Below are 16,352 nucleotides of genomic sequence, written 5' to 3'. Positions count from 1 at the left end.
CTTGCTGGTAGGACGTTGAACAACCGTGGACCTCTGATGTTCATACAGTGTTCTCTGATTGTGCCCATGGCACCTCTGCTCTTCACTGGTTCTATTCTGAATTTTCTTCCATGTCGTTCACTCCAGTACGTTGTTATTTTACTGTGCAGATTTGGGACCTGTCCCTCCAGTATTTTCCATGTGTATATTATTTGGTATCTCTCTCGTCTCCTTTCTAGTGAGTACATTTGGAGGGCTTTGAGACGTTCCCAATAATTTAGGTGCTTTATCTCATCTATGCATGCCGTATATGTTCTCTGTATTCCCTCAATTTCAGCAATCTCTCCTGCTCTGAAGGGGGAAGTGAGTACTGAGCAGTACTCAAGACGGGACAACACAAGTGATTTGAAGAGTACAACCATTGTGATAGGATCTCTGGACTCGTAATCTCGTAATCCATCCTATCATTTTTCTGGCTGACGCAATACTTGCTTGATTATGCTCCCTAAACGTTAGGTTGTCGAACATCTTTATTCCCAAATCCTTGACATGATGTTTTCCTACTATGGGCAGATTCGATTGTGTTTTGTACACTGTATTATGTTTAAGATCCTCATTTTTGCCGTATCTGAGTACCTGGAATTTATCACCGTTAAAGTCTCTGGTGGTGACGGCCTATGTCGGACTTGTAGGTTCTCCAGGAGGGGGGGGGGGGGGGGATGGAGGTCTTGCCCAGAAGGGTCGCGCCAGGTCTCAGGGTTCCTTTGGTCGTTGTAAGCCAGTAGTGCCAGATTCGGGGCGGGCCCTTCCTGCGGAGTCGTCGGCGCAGTGATAACTCTGAGCATCAGTCAGGCTTTCGTAGGGGTCGTCAGCCCTTTCACGACAGGGAGGAGGCCCGCGCTGTTTATTCTTGCCTGGTCCCACGATTCGTGGGCATTTCGGGTCATTTTCCTCCGGCCTACGGTGGTGTTGGGTTTGGGTCTTTCCTTCTCCTTCAGGGGAATCGGGGCTTGCAGAGCTCCTCCTCTCGGGCTTGCCCCTCCTTTCGGATGACCACTCTGTCTCGGGTCCGGTCGCTTTTGGCGTTGGGTTCCTGGATGGTGTTTCTGGACCTCCGGGACGCGATTCATCCAGTGTTCAGGGACTGGCTCGATTTTGTCTTGGGGCGACAGACTTACCACTTTCATTACCTTCCTTCCAGTTTGGATTTGGCACCTCACATGTCCACACACCTTAACCAGGTCGTGGTGACCCGTTTGAGTTTTGGCTTACCTCGACGATTGGCTGGTGTGGGCTCCCAGCCAATCCGTGTGTCTGCTCGCCAGGGATTTGGTTCCTTCCCAGCTCGCGGGGATGGGATTCTTGGTGTACTGAAAGAAGTCCCATTTGGTTCCCTCTCAGGTTCGGACTGGGTTGGGTCTTGTGTGGGACTCTCAGACCGCTTCCTTGTCTCTCCCTCTGGCAGCGTTGTTGCAGCTGCGGTACCGCTTACGACTGTTTTTGAAGGCCACCCGGGTCACACGTCGGTTGTTTGAGCAGCGGTGCGGGAGCCTGATCTTTGCCGTGCTGGTCAACCCGTCGGGTCGGATCTGGATTCGGGGGCGTCCCTTCCGCCGCTCTCGTGATCGCTGTGTTCGGATCCTGGGAGCCTTGCGTCAGGTGCTGCATTGCTGGCTTCCTCTGAGGGCTTTTTTGGGTTCAGAACCCTGAAGCCTCCCCATCTGAGCCCTTGCTCAATGTGTTCACCGATGCCTTGTCTCTCGGCTGGGGTTTTGTGACCAATGCTCACAAGGCCGACTAGACTCAGTGGGGACCGTCCTTCCGTCGGGCTCACAGCACGGTACAGGAGTTCGTGGCGGTGTGGCATTCACTTCAGAGGGTTCGTGTTGCTCGCGGAGCAACGATCCGGCTCCATTCGGACTGCACCCCGGTGGTTTATTTTCTGAACCGCGGGGGTTCGATGCAGTCCTTGGCTCTTTGGGCTGGTCGCTTTGGGTGTCTCATCTGCTGAGTTCTTAGGGTTTGGCTCTCCTGGCCGATCACGTTCAGAGGGTGTCAAACGTCCTGGCGGATGGCCTGTCTCGGTTTATTCCCTAATCCATGGAATGGACGGTCGACACAGACTCATTCAGTTGGGTCTGCCGAACGTACGGGCACCTAGAGGTAGACCTCTTTACATCGACGTGGTCGAGGCGTCATTCAGTGTATGTGGTGCCCTTCCATGACTGTGAGGCTGTCGCGGTCAATGCCTTTCAACTGGACTGGTCAAGTTGAGGTTACCTGTACCTCTTCCCACCAGTTTGGTTGTTGCTCCTGGTACTGGCTCGCTAGGAGAGACTTACTAGGGACGAGTAGTTCTGTTGGCTTTTTGGTGGCCAGTTTCAGAGCCTTGGTTTCAGGCGCTTCTTGCTCAATGTCCGAACCCAAGTGTCTTCCCGCGGCTCCAACTCTTTCAGCAGATCGGTCCATTCCAGTACGTGGTTGGTTCAATCTTCTACTCTGCTTTTCGTGCCTGGTCTTTTTGATGCTGATTTATCACCACTTGTATGGTGTTCAGGTGGCTAGGTGGTGTCCCACTTGCGAGTTTCGTCTCGACGGCAGTATGAAATTTCCTGGCGGTCCTTTCGGCACTTTGTCTCTTCGTAGGTTATCTTCGATTTCTGGGCCTTTCTTGACCAGAAAGGGTTGTTTGTCCTTTCTCTCTTGGTTGTTTATGGACCGTCATCTTTTGCCAAATACTGTCGCCTCGTATCTTGCGGCGCTGGCGGAACTGTTGCAGCTTGCATTTGGGGTGGATGTTAATTCTGCTCCGTTCCGCAAGCCTTCTCGGGCATTGTTTCACCTCCGGCCTGCTCATGCGCCGCATTAGCCGTCCTGGTCGCTGCACCGGGTGCTCTCTTCTCCCTTTTCCTCTGTTTGTGGTGGCCCCCCCCTCGGTTCAGGACTGTTTTTCTACGGCTCTTTTCTTGTTGGCATTGGCCTCAGGGGATTGGGTCAGAGTTTCATGCTCTCCTCCAGCACAGGGGTTTCTGTTCTTTCGGTCCTGGTGGTCTTTTCTTCATTTGTAGTCATCTCCAACTTTTCTGGTGAAGAATGAGTCTGCTGCTTTCTGAAGGGGTTGTTGGTGTTTGATTGGTTCGGCTGGGGGGTGTATCATGTTTTGTGTCTGTTTGTAGCTCTTCGCCGTTACTTGCGCGCCACGGCCTGTGGCAGAGGACGAGCTTTGGGTTGATCCAGTTTCCCTTCTTCCCTTCTTCCTTCAGGGTGCGGGTCTCTCAGGTTGTCCGCAGGATTATTTGGTCCAGCCAGCCTGCGGTTTATCCCTGTGCCCGCTCCGTTCATAACTTCGCGGCTTTGGCTGCTGTTTTGGTAATATGTCCTAGCCTATCATTTGGGCACGGGGCCTTTGGAGGTCGAACAGGATTCTGGCTGCACGTTACCTTGTTCATGTTCTTAGTCCTTTTCTGGCTTGGATAGCCTTGGGTCGCAGGTTGCTGCCAGTTGTGTTGACTTTGAATTGAGGAGCGAATGACGACTGCCTCCCGGTGAGTCCCTTTTCTTTCTTTTGTCTTTGGTGAAATAGCTCCGGGGAGGCGAAGGGGCTCTCCGCAGAAAACCAGCGTTGAATGTAATGAAGTACCATTTTCTGGGCGAGACCCTGAGGCGCCCAGGCATTCCTCCCTCAGGTCGGCGGTTTTTCGTGTTTTTTGATACTCAGCCTCTGAACTGAGGACTTGCCGGTGTGGAGGTCTGGGACCTCCCGGTCCCCCCTCCCGGGGAGGGGGGGGGGGGGTGTTGCATAGACGGATGCGCGGCGGTTGTGGTGACGTCATGTTTGTTTCTTTGTTTTTGATTGGAAAGTTCTGTTTGTTAGTTCGGGTTTCGGTTTGCGTTTTTTGACCAGCAGTGTTTGTTTTAGAATTCCTACCCTTCTGGGTGCCTGACCTGGTAGATAGCAGACAAACACTGCTTCCAATTACACGGGGGTGTCTTTAGGCCATTGCTCCTCGTGCCTCTCTTGAGGGGACCAGGTTCTGGCTCTGGTTCCCAGTAGGCTTAGAACTGTATAGCTCCAGGGAGTCTGCGAGTCTCACCCAGAAAATGGCATTTCATTACATTCAACACTGTTTTTTTCTTGCATGGAGGGGTAGAGAGCTTCATCTCTTTTCTGAGGAGGGATTTGAAGTTTATGACTTACTTTAACTACAACCTTTCCTTACTGTCTTGACCATGGCTGTGCCTGGGTAGCCAGCAGACTCGGAGCTAAGTCATTCTTCTTTGGTTTCCTCATTGTGTTACTTGGATGCCTTAAGGGGCACTTCCTGGAGTTGGAGGCCTGTTCTTCATGGTCTTTGGATTCTTGGTTGAATTTGGACTCTGATCCTGGCTCTTTTCCACCTCTTGGAATGGGTTCTAGGAATTTGGGGTTACAGTGAAGTGAATCTTGTAAAACAGTATAAATAGAGTGGTCTAGTAGCGAAGGACTGCAGTAGCCAGTGCCATGAAAGCTGGAGGCACTCAAATTTGGCTCCAGGATGAGTGAGGGCCCATTCATGACTCAACCATCAGAGATGAGACACCACTCTCCTTCACCCTTACCCCCAGGACATGACAGGAACTATTATAGATTGGGATGATGTGACCAGCACAAGGGAAGCAAGACCAACATTTGTACACCAAACCACATTAATCACTAATGAAGAAAGGTGCACAGACTAAAACCCATAAAATCTTAATCTTGTCTAAAGCCCAATCTCAGGAACGCACAATAAGCACCAACACACACACGAGTTAGGGCAAAGTGTGGTTTATTATTACTGTGAAATAAACACACAACTATCAGTTCCATCAAGAGTTCTTATAGAGTATGTAGTCCTGTTGGTAACCTCCAGAATCTCTATTTCCTGAAACCCACAATAATGAGCTATCAACAGGGATACTCTTACCCCTTCACTGTTTATCCTTTCCTTTCTTCCTACCTGGTATTCTCTTGGGAATATTGCTTCCTCTGTTACATTCATTAATTTTGTTGCCCTAATTATGATGACAAGAGGCTCCAGTTCTGCAACCCATTCTTACAGCTCTACCACTTTACTTGTAATTCTGTCTACATCTGTGTACCAATTTTTTAGAAATACTGTACTACTCATTTGTATTGGGCCGCTTAGTTTCTTCACTAGAGGTAGGTAGACTTTACCTTTGGCTTAGCCCCATTCTAGAGAGTGGCATTTATGAATGTTAATTCAGTCACACACTAATTATCTGGAATTTCCTCTAGTGATTATTCTGCAGTAACAAATATCTGCATTGTTTTCATCAAGGTTACCAATTTCTTCAGATAGTAACTTGTTATGATTGATCTTTTACTTGATTCAATGGTGATCTCTTGATTCCTTCGCCTCACTGAGTGGGCCAAATTCCAGTCCTGGTTCCCAGCAGGTGGTGGTCATACAGTCTCAATGTGTTACTGAACACTTGGTTACTTCCAAGTTGTAGCATCAAAGAACCTGGTTTCCAGCAGGAGCTTAAGTGCTATATAGTCCCGTTGTTTTAATAATTAATTCAACGTGTCTGGGGACAAGCAGCCAGTTTATACATACAGTACATGTAAGCTTTATATCGAGGTAACCTCCCATCCCCTAGGTCGAATTACTGAACCTTCCCCAGGTTGCAACCCGACAACAAGCTGACTAACTCTTGGGTACCTATTTACTGCTAGATGAAGAGATGCATTAAGTGATAAGAAACATGCCCAACCATTTCTGTCCCGCCTGGAATTCGAACCCGAAATTCTCGATTATGAGCTGACAATTAACCCGACTGTACTACAGGGACCCCCTAACATTTTACTGAAGACTTGGGTACTTCCAGGTTGTAACACCGAAGAGGTACTGAAGGGGACCCTCAAAGAAATGGTTATGAAGATAATGTTTAGCACATTACAATAATGTATTTACAAAAGTTAAAGTACATACCTCATGCTCGGGCATTTTAAGCCACTGTTTAGGATCAGACTCGACAACCACGAAACCCATAAGGTCTAATGCAGTTAGCCTCGTCTGTCTACGGGATGACACGAATACCAGAACTGGCTTGTCTGGGGAATGCTGTTTGATTGCTGTAAACAAAAAAAGGGTAACATTCATATTTTTTATAAAGCTCCCCAATGCTGAGTTAAAGCAACAAAAAAACAGTGTTTAATGTAATGAAATGTCATTTTCTGGGTGAGTCCTGGAGGCTCCCAGGAGCTATCCAGGCTGATATGGATACCCTAACTATTATGCATCACTCAATGTGGGTGGAGTGCTAGGCCTACCGGGGACCACGAGCCAGAACCTGGCTCCTTCACAGAGGCACGAGGAGCAATGGCCCATAGAAATGCACATGTGATTTGGAGCATTCTATATCTGCCATCGATCGGGACAGGCACCCAAAAAGGTAAGCGCCACAAACCAAACCCCTATTCGGGTTAAAACAGCGCAAATCGCCAACGAGTGGACAGAACTCCCCAAAAGAATAACGAGCAAACAAGCATGACATCACCAGAGCCGCGCAGCTTCCCCCCATCCACGGGAGGGGGAAGGGGAAGCCCCAGACCCCCACGCCGGCGATCCACCCTTCAGTTCCGAGGCTGGATATAAAAAAAATGCCAAAAAATTGCTGACGCAAGGGAGGGCGGGATGCTGGGGAGCCTCCGGGACTCACCCAGAAAATGGCGATTCATTACATTCAACGCTGGTTTTCTGGGGGGAGCCCCTATGGCTCTTGGAAGCTACTTCACCAAAGACAAAAGGAAGAAAAGGGACTCACTGGGAGGCGGTCAGTGCTCCACTCCTCAACTCGAAGTCAAGATAACGGGCTGCAACCGTCGACCCAAAGCGACACAGGCCCGACTAGGCCCCAGGAACGTTCACGAGGTAGCGTGCAGCCAGGACCCCGTTCGACTGCCAAAAACACACGCCCGTATGTCAACCCAAGACATGTTGCCAAAGACGGCAGCAAGAGCAGGAAACTTAGAAATGTCATGGGCACGGGGATAGTCCGCAGGCTGGCTAGACTTAAATTACCCTGCGGACAACCTGAGAGACCCGCACCCGCGAACAGGGAAGAAGGGAAATCGGATCAACCAAAAGCACATCCCAGAATACAGAAGCCATGGCGTGCAAATAACGGCAGAGGACCGCAACCAGACACAACACATGATGAACCCCTGGCAGGACCAACCAAGCATTAACAACCCAAGGGCCTCTCAGGAAAGCAGCAGTCTTGCTCTTCGCCAGAAAAGAGGGAGACGGCTGCAGACAAACATACCTATGACCATGACCAAAAGAGCAGAAACCCCTGTGTCGGAGAAGAGCATGAAGCTCCGCAACCTGACCCACAGAGGCCAATGTCAACAGAAAAAGAGCCTTAGCAAAACGATCCTAAACCGAAGGGGGCCACAACAAACCGAGGAGAAGATAGATAAGAGAGCACTCTGTCCAAAGACCAGGACAGCTTAGGCGGCACATGAGCAGGCCGGAGGTGAAACAACGCACGAGACAGCTTGCGAAATGGTGCAGAAGTAACAGCGATACTGAAAGCAAGCTGCAGCGGCTCCGCCAACACCGCGCGATTCGAGGCAATAGTATTTTAGACAATCCGAACAGGTTGCAATAACCTAAACCTATCCTGCAACGCACGTGCTGCCTGCACCCGAAGAACATGGTCATCTGATTGGGTGAATTGAGTCACAAACAAGCAACAAAGCTCGCAGGACTCAGGGTCGAATGTGTCACCAACCCAACAGGCAGCATGACGTAGGCAAAAACAATGAGTGTCGCCCGGAGACAAGGAGACAGAGCAACCCACAAACTTGCACAGAGCGAGAGGGGATGCAGGGGTCTCCTCCATTGGACTCGAGAGCCCCCGGGGGGTTTCCCAGGGCCACTAGACAGGGTCTGGTAAGGGTTATCCCAGGCAGGGTACTGCTAACTGGAGCCCTAAACTAACAAGCAAACTGCTAAAACTGAACTTACGGGACGTGTCCACTCATGAGGACGAAGCAGGGGGTGCCACCACACAAACGACCCTAATATAAGGGGGGGAGGGAATTACGAGGCAGACCCCCCTACCAGGCACAAACAAACAGAAAAGAAAAACCTCCCAAGAGGACAACGTACCTGAAAAGAATATAGCCGGCCACTGTTAACCCTTAGACCGTGCAATACATATATAGATGATCTGAGAAACAAAACCAGAACCGTGCAATACACTAATAGCTGTTTTAGTGTCTAGTGCCTTAATTTAAACGCCCGGCGTGGAATAGGGGCAACTATAGTGCAGCCACGACCGATAGTTGACAGACGCCACCTAAAAAAACCAGCGTTGAATGTAATGAAATGCCATTTTCTGGGTGAGCCTCGGAGGCTCCCTGGAGTTTATTGGGCTAATGTATGTTATATTAGACCGGGACATTAGCTAAGGAGTTCAGACCTACCAGGGACCAGCACCAGAACCTGGCCCCTTCAGAGAGGTTTCAGGGAGCAATGGCACTGGAAAACCCTCTTGTGGTTGGGGATTTCCTTATCTGCCATCGACCGGGGTCAAGCACCCAGAAAGGTAGGCATGACAAAACAAACCCCACATGGTAAAAAACTAAAACAAAAAACCGAACAGAGAGGTAGAAACTCCCTACAATCCCAAGGAAACAAGCAAACATCACACTTTACTGCCGTGTCGATCGTCCGCGCAGCCTTCCCAGCCCCGAGAGGGGGAGAGGGGAGCCCCGGACCTACCGCGCCAGCTGTCAAGCTTCAGTTCGGAAGCTAAGCTTCAACCAACGCGAAAAAAACCCTGACTGGTGGGAGGGAGGGTTGCCAGGGAGCCTCCGGGGCTCACCCAGAAATTGGCGTTTCGTTACGTTAAACGCTGGTTTTCTATGGGGAGCCCCTATGGCTCCCTGGAACTTCATACCCAAAGGGAAGGAAAAGAAAGGGCTAACCCGGGAGGTGGCCGCCACAAACTCCACAACGCGAAGCCGAGAAAACAGGATGCAACCTGCGACCCACGGCAACAAGAACGCACAGGAGCAGACGCGCATAAAGAATGAGCGGCCAAGAACCTGTGCGACCCTCAATTCCCTGCGCCCGAAATGAGCCCTAGACGTCACCAACACAGCAGCAAAAGCTGCAAACGTCTGAACAGCAAGGGCGCAAAGACAGACCGTAGGCTGGAAGACTGAAAAACTCTGCGGACGACCTGGACGACCCGAGCCCTGAAACAGGGAACGAGTTGAACCAGATCAAACCAAAGCGCATCCCTAGACATGGTATGCAGGTAACGGCAAAAAGCGCAACCGGACAACATAGGATGCACCCCCGGCCAAACAAAGAGCACCCAAGAACCCCTCCGGAAACAAGCTGTCTTGACCGTCGCCAGGACGGAGAAAGGCTGCACACGTACAAATCTACCATCAGTACCAAAGAGCAGAAACCTGAACCAAAGGGTCTACCACAAACTGAGGAGAAGATAAGAAGGCACCCTGATCAAGGACCAGGACGGCGCAGGCGACGCATGAGCAGGCCGGAGGTGACACAAAACACGAGATAGCGTACAAAACAGGGCAGATGTGACGTCCAACCCAAACGCAAGCCGGAGCGGCTTCGCCAGCGCCGCATAAAACGAGGCAACAGTAAGAAACCATTAAATAACTGTAGTCCAGAAAACCCAAGAAAGGACAAGATAACCCGATGCGAAAGAGCAGACAATGTACAAAGAGCAAGAAAAAGTGCAAAGAAACACCAGGAATGTCATACTGTCGCCAAGACGAAGCTCGCAGGTGGGACACCATCAACAAGGCCACCTGAACACCACAGAGATGGTGATACCCGCGTCAAAATACCAAACGCAAAGAGCCGAGAAGAAGGCCGAACCAGTCACGTACAGGACCGATCCGACCTGCCGAAAGAAGCGGAGCCACAGGAAAACGCCCCGGATTCGGACACCTATCAAGCAGCGTCTGAAAAGAAAGCTGGGCCGGCCACCAAGGAACCATAAGGACTGCTCTCGTGGGAATGGGCTGCAACTGAGCCAGAACCCGAAGCAACAGCTAGATCGGGAGAAGAGGAACAGGAGCCCCCACCTTGACCAGTCCTGCCGAAAAGCAACCAACGTGAACGCCTCGCAGGTGGGTAAGAGTGCCACATAAAATGGGCAATGCCTAGACCACGCCGACTCGAAGACGTCCATGGCCAGGAGTCCATATGTCCGGCAGAGCCAACGAAACGAGTCTGCGACGACTAGCAAATCCACAAACAGAGGAATGAACCGAAACAGCTGTCCGCCAGGACGCAGGACACACCCCGGACATGAATCTCACGGTTAGCCAAACCCCTAGAATCCAGCAAACGAGCCATTCTAAGGAACCAATCCGAAAGGTCAACACTTAAAAGAAACCCTGTGGTTCCGGCAAGAACCCCCAGAGAACAGTCCAAATGGAGCTGAATGATAGAGCACTGAGTGACCCAAACCCTCCGTAGCGCAAACCAGACAGCCACGAACTCCCGAACCATGCTCTGAGCCTGACGGACGGACAGACTCCACAATCCCTGGCTGACCTGGTGAGCACTGGTCACAAAGCCCCAGCCGAGAGATGACCCGTCCGTGACCACATCGAGTGAAGGCTCGGGGAGGTGCCAAGGAAAGGAACCCTGAAAACCCCAAAGAGGAAGCTGGAGATGCAGCACTAACAGAAGATCCCTGGAGGAACGGACGTAGGCAGGACCACAGCTGCAGTAACACTTCTGGAGGGAAAGACAAGGAGTGGCCCAATAGCCCTAAATAAGGCCCAGGTCCAAAACTGGGACGGAAACAGATGGAATAGCCTCCAGATCACCAGGAAACCAAATCCAGCGACCTGGAAAGAACCACACCCCTGGCGAGCAGACAAGCGGACCGACTGGGAACCCACACCAGCCAGTCGTCGAGGTAGGCCAGACACCGAATCTCAAGCAGACTCAGACAGGGCATTAAGATCTGGTAAAGATACAAAAATACACCAAGTGCCAATAATTGACCTGGAGGTCCTGGGCCACCATCCAGGCACCCGGCCCCAACAGAAGCCGGACAGGGGACAACAGTCCTCCGAGGAGGGCATAGAAACCAGGGCACAGACTGCAGAAGTCCTGAAGAACCGCAGATTCGAAAGGCCCATGTCTGCAAAGAGCAGACGGGAACCCAAGAAGGATGGGGCAGATCTACCACGCCTAACGCACCCACCAACAGCAGGACCATACGAGAGTCAACAGAGCAAGCTGCTTCCCCAGCGCCCTGTCAACAGAGAAGGGAACAGAGCCCCTTCCGAAAGAAAAAGTACACATACACACAAGGTACGTTACACACACATGCGTATGCGCATACAGATGTACACACACATGCGTATGCACATACACATGTGCAACTTGAAGATGTAATTTTAAATGAGGTCATATTCCCAAGGGGCTACTCAATTTGGAGACGGGACAAAAAAATTAGGAAAGGCGGTGGCGTTGCTGTGGTGGTAAAAGAACACCTAAAGGTGAACGAAATAATGACTGCCAATCCACAAGAAGTTGACATAATAGCACTAGAGATCTGCCATGAGGGTGATAAACTAATGATAATAAATGCATATAGTCCACCGCCAAGCAGCACATGGTCAAAGGAGGAGCTAGATAGTAAACGTGAAGGTCTTATAACAATAATGAGAGAGATTATAGAGAGAGCGGATAACGATAGATCACGACTGTTGATAGTCGGTGACTTCAACTTGAAATCCATAGACTGGGAAGCATATGAAGCTAAAACAGAAGATTTTTGGACCTGTAAATTTGTAGACCTCATCCTGGAAACATTCTTGTATCAACATGTTAAACAAGCTACGAGGATGAGGGAAGGGGACGTTCCCTCCATGCTAGATTTGATATTTACCAGGAAGGAGGAAGAGATATTTGACATTCAGTACCTTCCTCCCTTGGGTAAAAGTGACCATGTCTTTTTTGGAATAAAGTATGCAATGCATTATAAGCTGGAAGAAAATAAGGAGGTTGAAGCAGTTGAAAAACCAGACTTCAGGAGAGGACATTATGGTGACCTTAGAAATTTTTTTTAGTGAGTATAATTGGACAGACTTGATGCTAGGAAAGGAAGTGAATGAGATGTATGTCAAGTTTTGTGAAATATATGATTAAAGGCACAAAAAAATTTATACCAAAACAGAGATGCAGAACTAGGAAACAGGATTGGTTCAATAGAAATTGCGAGAGGGCTAGAGACCAAAAGACACGAAAATGGAATCAATACAGGAAGAGGCCGAACCCCCAAACATACCAGCGATACAAAGATGCGAGAAACAACTACACGGCAGTGAGGAGAGAGGCAGAAAGAAATTTTGAAAAAAAGATTGCAGACAAATGTAAAACAGAACCAGGTCTATTCTATAAATTCATAAACAACAAATTGCAGGTAAAGGATAATATTCAGAGGTTGAAAATGGGAAATAGATTCACGGAAGATGAAAAGGAAATGTGTGAAACACTAAACGAAAAGTTCCAAAGTGTGTTTGTACAAAATGAAATCTTTAGGGAACCAGATACAATAAGAATTCCAGAGAACAACATAGAACACATAGAGGTGTCTAGAGACGAAGTGGAAAAAATGCTCAAGGAGCTCGGTAAGAACAAAGCAGCTGGCCCAGATGGCGTTTCACCATGGGTTCTGAGAGAATGTGCATCTGAGCTCAGCATTCCACTTCACCTGATCTTTCAGGCATCCCTGTGTACAGGAATCGTAGCAGACGTGTGGAAACAGGCTAACATAGTTCCAATCTACAAAAGTGGCAGCAGGGAAGACCCCCTCAATTATAGACCTGTATCATTGACAAGTGTAATAGTGAAAGTATTGGAAAAACTAATCAAAACTAAATGGGTAGAACACCTGGAGAGAAATGATATAATATCAGACAGACAGTATGGTTTTCGATCTGGAAGATCCTGTGTATCGAATTTACTCAGTTTCTATGATCGAGCCACAGAGATATTACAGGAAAGAGATGGTTGGGTTGAGAGTGTGTGTAAACTAAAGTCTTTGAAAATGTAATAAGTTTTACGAAACGCGCTCAAGTGTCGCGTCAGACTAGAAATAAAAATGAATTTTGGAGAATTGATTTTTCAATTACCATCAACAGTGAAAAGAAAAATAAGAAAGATCGAGAAAATTCGTGTTAAAATTATTAATCTTACTTTTTCGGTCATATTTAATAATATATATGTCGTACCTAGTAGCCAGAACGCACTTCTCAGCCTACTATGCAAGGCCCAATTTGCCTAATAAGCCAAGTTTTCATGAATTAATTGTTTGTCGACTACCTAACCTACCTAACCTAACCTAACTTTTTCGGCTACCTAACCTAACCTAACCTATAAAGATAGGTTAGGTTAGGTTAGGTAGGGTTGGTTAGGTTAATAATATATATGTCGTACCTAGTAGCCAGAACGCACTTCTCAGCCTACTATGCAAGGCCCAATTTGCCTAATAAGCCAAGTTTTCATGAATTAATTGTTTGTCGACTACCTAACCTAACCTAACTTTTTCGGCTACCTAACCTAACCTAACCTATAAAGATAGGTTAGGTTAGGTTAGGTAGGGTTGGTTAGGTTCGGGCATATATCTACGTTAATTTTAACTCCAATAAAAAAAAATTGACCTCATACATAATTAAATGGGTAGCTTTATCATTTCATAAGAAAAAAATTCGAGAAAATATAATAATTCAGGAAAATTTGGCTTATTAGGCAAATCGGGCCTTGCATAGTAGGCAGAGAAGTGCATTCTGGCTACTAGGTACGACATATATATATATATATATATATATATATGTATGTATATGTATGTTGTACCTAGTAGCCAGAACGTCGTACTTGGCCTACTATGCAAGGCCCGATTTGTCTAATAAGCCAAGTTTTCCTGAATTTATATATTTTTCTAATTTTTTTCTTATGAAATGATAAATCTGTCCATTTCATTAATTATAAGTTCATTTGTTGAAATTTGAGTTAATACTAATGCATATATATGACCGAACCTAACCAACCTTACCTTACCTAACCTAACCTATCTAAACCTAACCTAAACTAATATAACTAAATCAATAATTTATGTTCCTAATATAATAATAATAATTTGAATAAACTAATTGGAAACAATTTATTGAAAATAAAGAAAATCACTCGGCCTATTAGGGAAATCAGGCCTTGCATAGTAAGTAGGCCGAGAAGTACGTTCTGGCTACTAGGTACGACATACATACATACAGTGTATGTATGTATGTATGTATGTATGTATGTATATATATATATAGATATATATATATATATATATATATATATATATATATATATATATATATATATATATATATATGTCGTACCTAGTAGCCAGAACGCACTTCTCAGCCTACTATGCAAGGCCCGATTTGCCTAATAAGCCAAGTTTTCCTGAATTAACATATTTTCTCTATATTTTTCCTGATGAAATGATAAAGCTACCAATTTCATTACGTATGAGGTCAATTTTTTTTAATTGGAGTTAAAATTAACGTAGATATATGACCGAACCTATACAAGCCTACCTAACCTAACCTAACCTATCTTTATAGGTTAGGTTAGGTTAGGTAGCCGAAAAAGTTAGGTTAGGTTAGGTTAGGTAGGTTAGGTAATCAAAAAACAATTAATTCAGGAAAACTTGGCTTATTATGCAAATCGGGCCTTGCATAGTAGGCTGAGAAGTGCGTTCTGGCTACTAGGTACGACATATATATATATATATATATATATATATATATATATATATATATATATATATATATATATATATATATATATATATATATATATATACAGTACAACCTCGATTCAACGTACCCCGATTCAACGAATCTCCGGCTAGTTCGCACACTTTTCAGGCCGGATTTACTCACCCGGTTCGACGAACAATGGTTCGCCGAAGCGGGGGATGTTCGGATTTGCTTACGACGTCGAGACAGAGTTCACAGACTGGTGGAAAACTTTCACATTCTATCACAGATTACAATCATTAATTCCTTCATATGACAAGTTCGATCACACAAGTGGACCACACAAGTGGACCGCACATGTGGTCCACAAGTGGTCCACAAGCTTACGATGTTGGGACAGAGTTCACAGTGGTAGAAAAACTTTACCATACCATCACAGATTACAATTAATAATTCCTTCATATGACAAGTTGGATCACACAAATGGACCACACAAGTGGACCACACAAGTGGACCACATGTTGTCCACAAGCTTACGATGTTGGGACAGAGTTCACAGAGTAGTGAAAACTGTTTCATTCTATCACAGATTACAATTAATAATTCCTTCATAAGACAAGTTGGATCACACAAGTGGACCACACAACAAGTGAATCATATGAACCAAACACCAGCCAGAATGGTCCACAAGAAGTGACGCATTTTAACCAAACACCATCCAGAGTCGTCCATACAAGTGAACGACTGAGTTTCAATGATTTTCGTTCACCGATTTTTGGCACACGTATCTTTGTAAATTAATTTAAAGGCTGAAGCGTGAATAGCTAGCTAATATGTTGAAATCTTCTTATATACATTTTCTGTGATGAAACAAGACGAGTGAGGGTGGACAGATAAGGGAATACTGTACAGTAAACCTCACTTTACAGTGAGGTTTCACTCACTTTCGCCTGTGTTGTCATAGTTCAGTGACCCATGGCTTTGAACGTTTCAAATTAATAAATCATTTCTAAAACTGGTGTTTTAATAACTCTTTATTATCCTAATTAAACTAAACTAAATAAAACCAAAAATATACTGTAATAAGATAGATATCTCCTATTTGAGAAATTATTCACGTTATTGGCAGCACAACAACAGCACGAGTGGACAGGTCTAATCCCTGTCCATACAACACCATGCTTGTTGTGTTCGATTTCGACGCCACAGTTCAGCGATCTACGGCATCGAAATAATAAAATTAATAAATCAGTTCCAAAGTAAGTATTTTTATAGCTCTTATTATCGTAATAATGTTGCTAAACTAAATATGTAACCCAAAAATATATAATTTGATGTAAATTGAATATTTGAGAGAAATATATGTTACTGGAAATTGAACACAACACCAGGCAGTGTTTTGTTTGATTTCGTCGCCACAGTTCAGTGACCTACGGCTTCGAAATAATAAAATTAATAAATCAGTTCCAAAATAAGTATTTTTTATAGCTCTTATTATCGTAATAATGTTGCTAAACTAAATATATAACCCAAAAATATATAATTTGATGTAAATCGAATT

The 16,352-nt window shown here is 46.3% G+C and overlaps 1 protein-coding gene across 1 annotated transcript in view; it reads right to left on the bottom strand.

Moving 5' to 3' along the window:
* obe (activating signal cointegrator 1 complex subunit obelus) overlaps positions 1–16,352 on the bottom strand; it is a 565,443-nt gene that overhangs the window by 187,046 nt on the left and 362,045 nt on the right. Inside the window, exon 34 of the mRNA XM_069330748.1 lies at positions 5,955–6,097. Coding sequence (XP_069186849.1) covers positions 5,955–6,097 — 143 coding nt within the window. The remainder of the gene's footprint in view (positions 1–5,954; positions 6,098–16,352) is intronic.

This window comes from Procambarus clarkii, chromosome 24 (assembly GCF_040958095.1).
Source record: "Procambarus clarkii isolate CNS0578487 chromosome 24, FALCON_Pclarkii_2.0, whole genome shotgun sequence".
In the NCBI taxonomy this organism is placed as follows: domain Eukaryota; kingdom Metazoa; phylum Arthropoda; class Malacostraca; order Decapoda; family Cambaridae; genus Procambarus; species Procambarus clarkii.
Note: the sequence above shows the minus strand (reverse complement) of the source record. Positions and strands in the feature narration are given on the sequence as shown.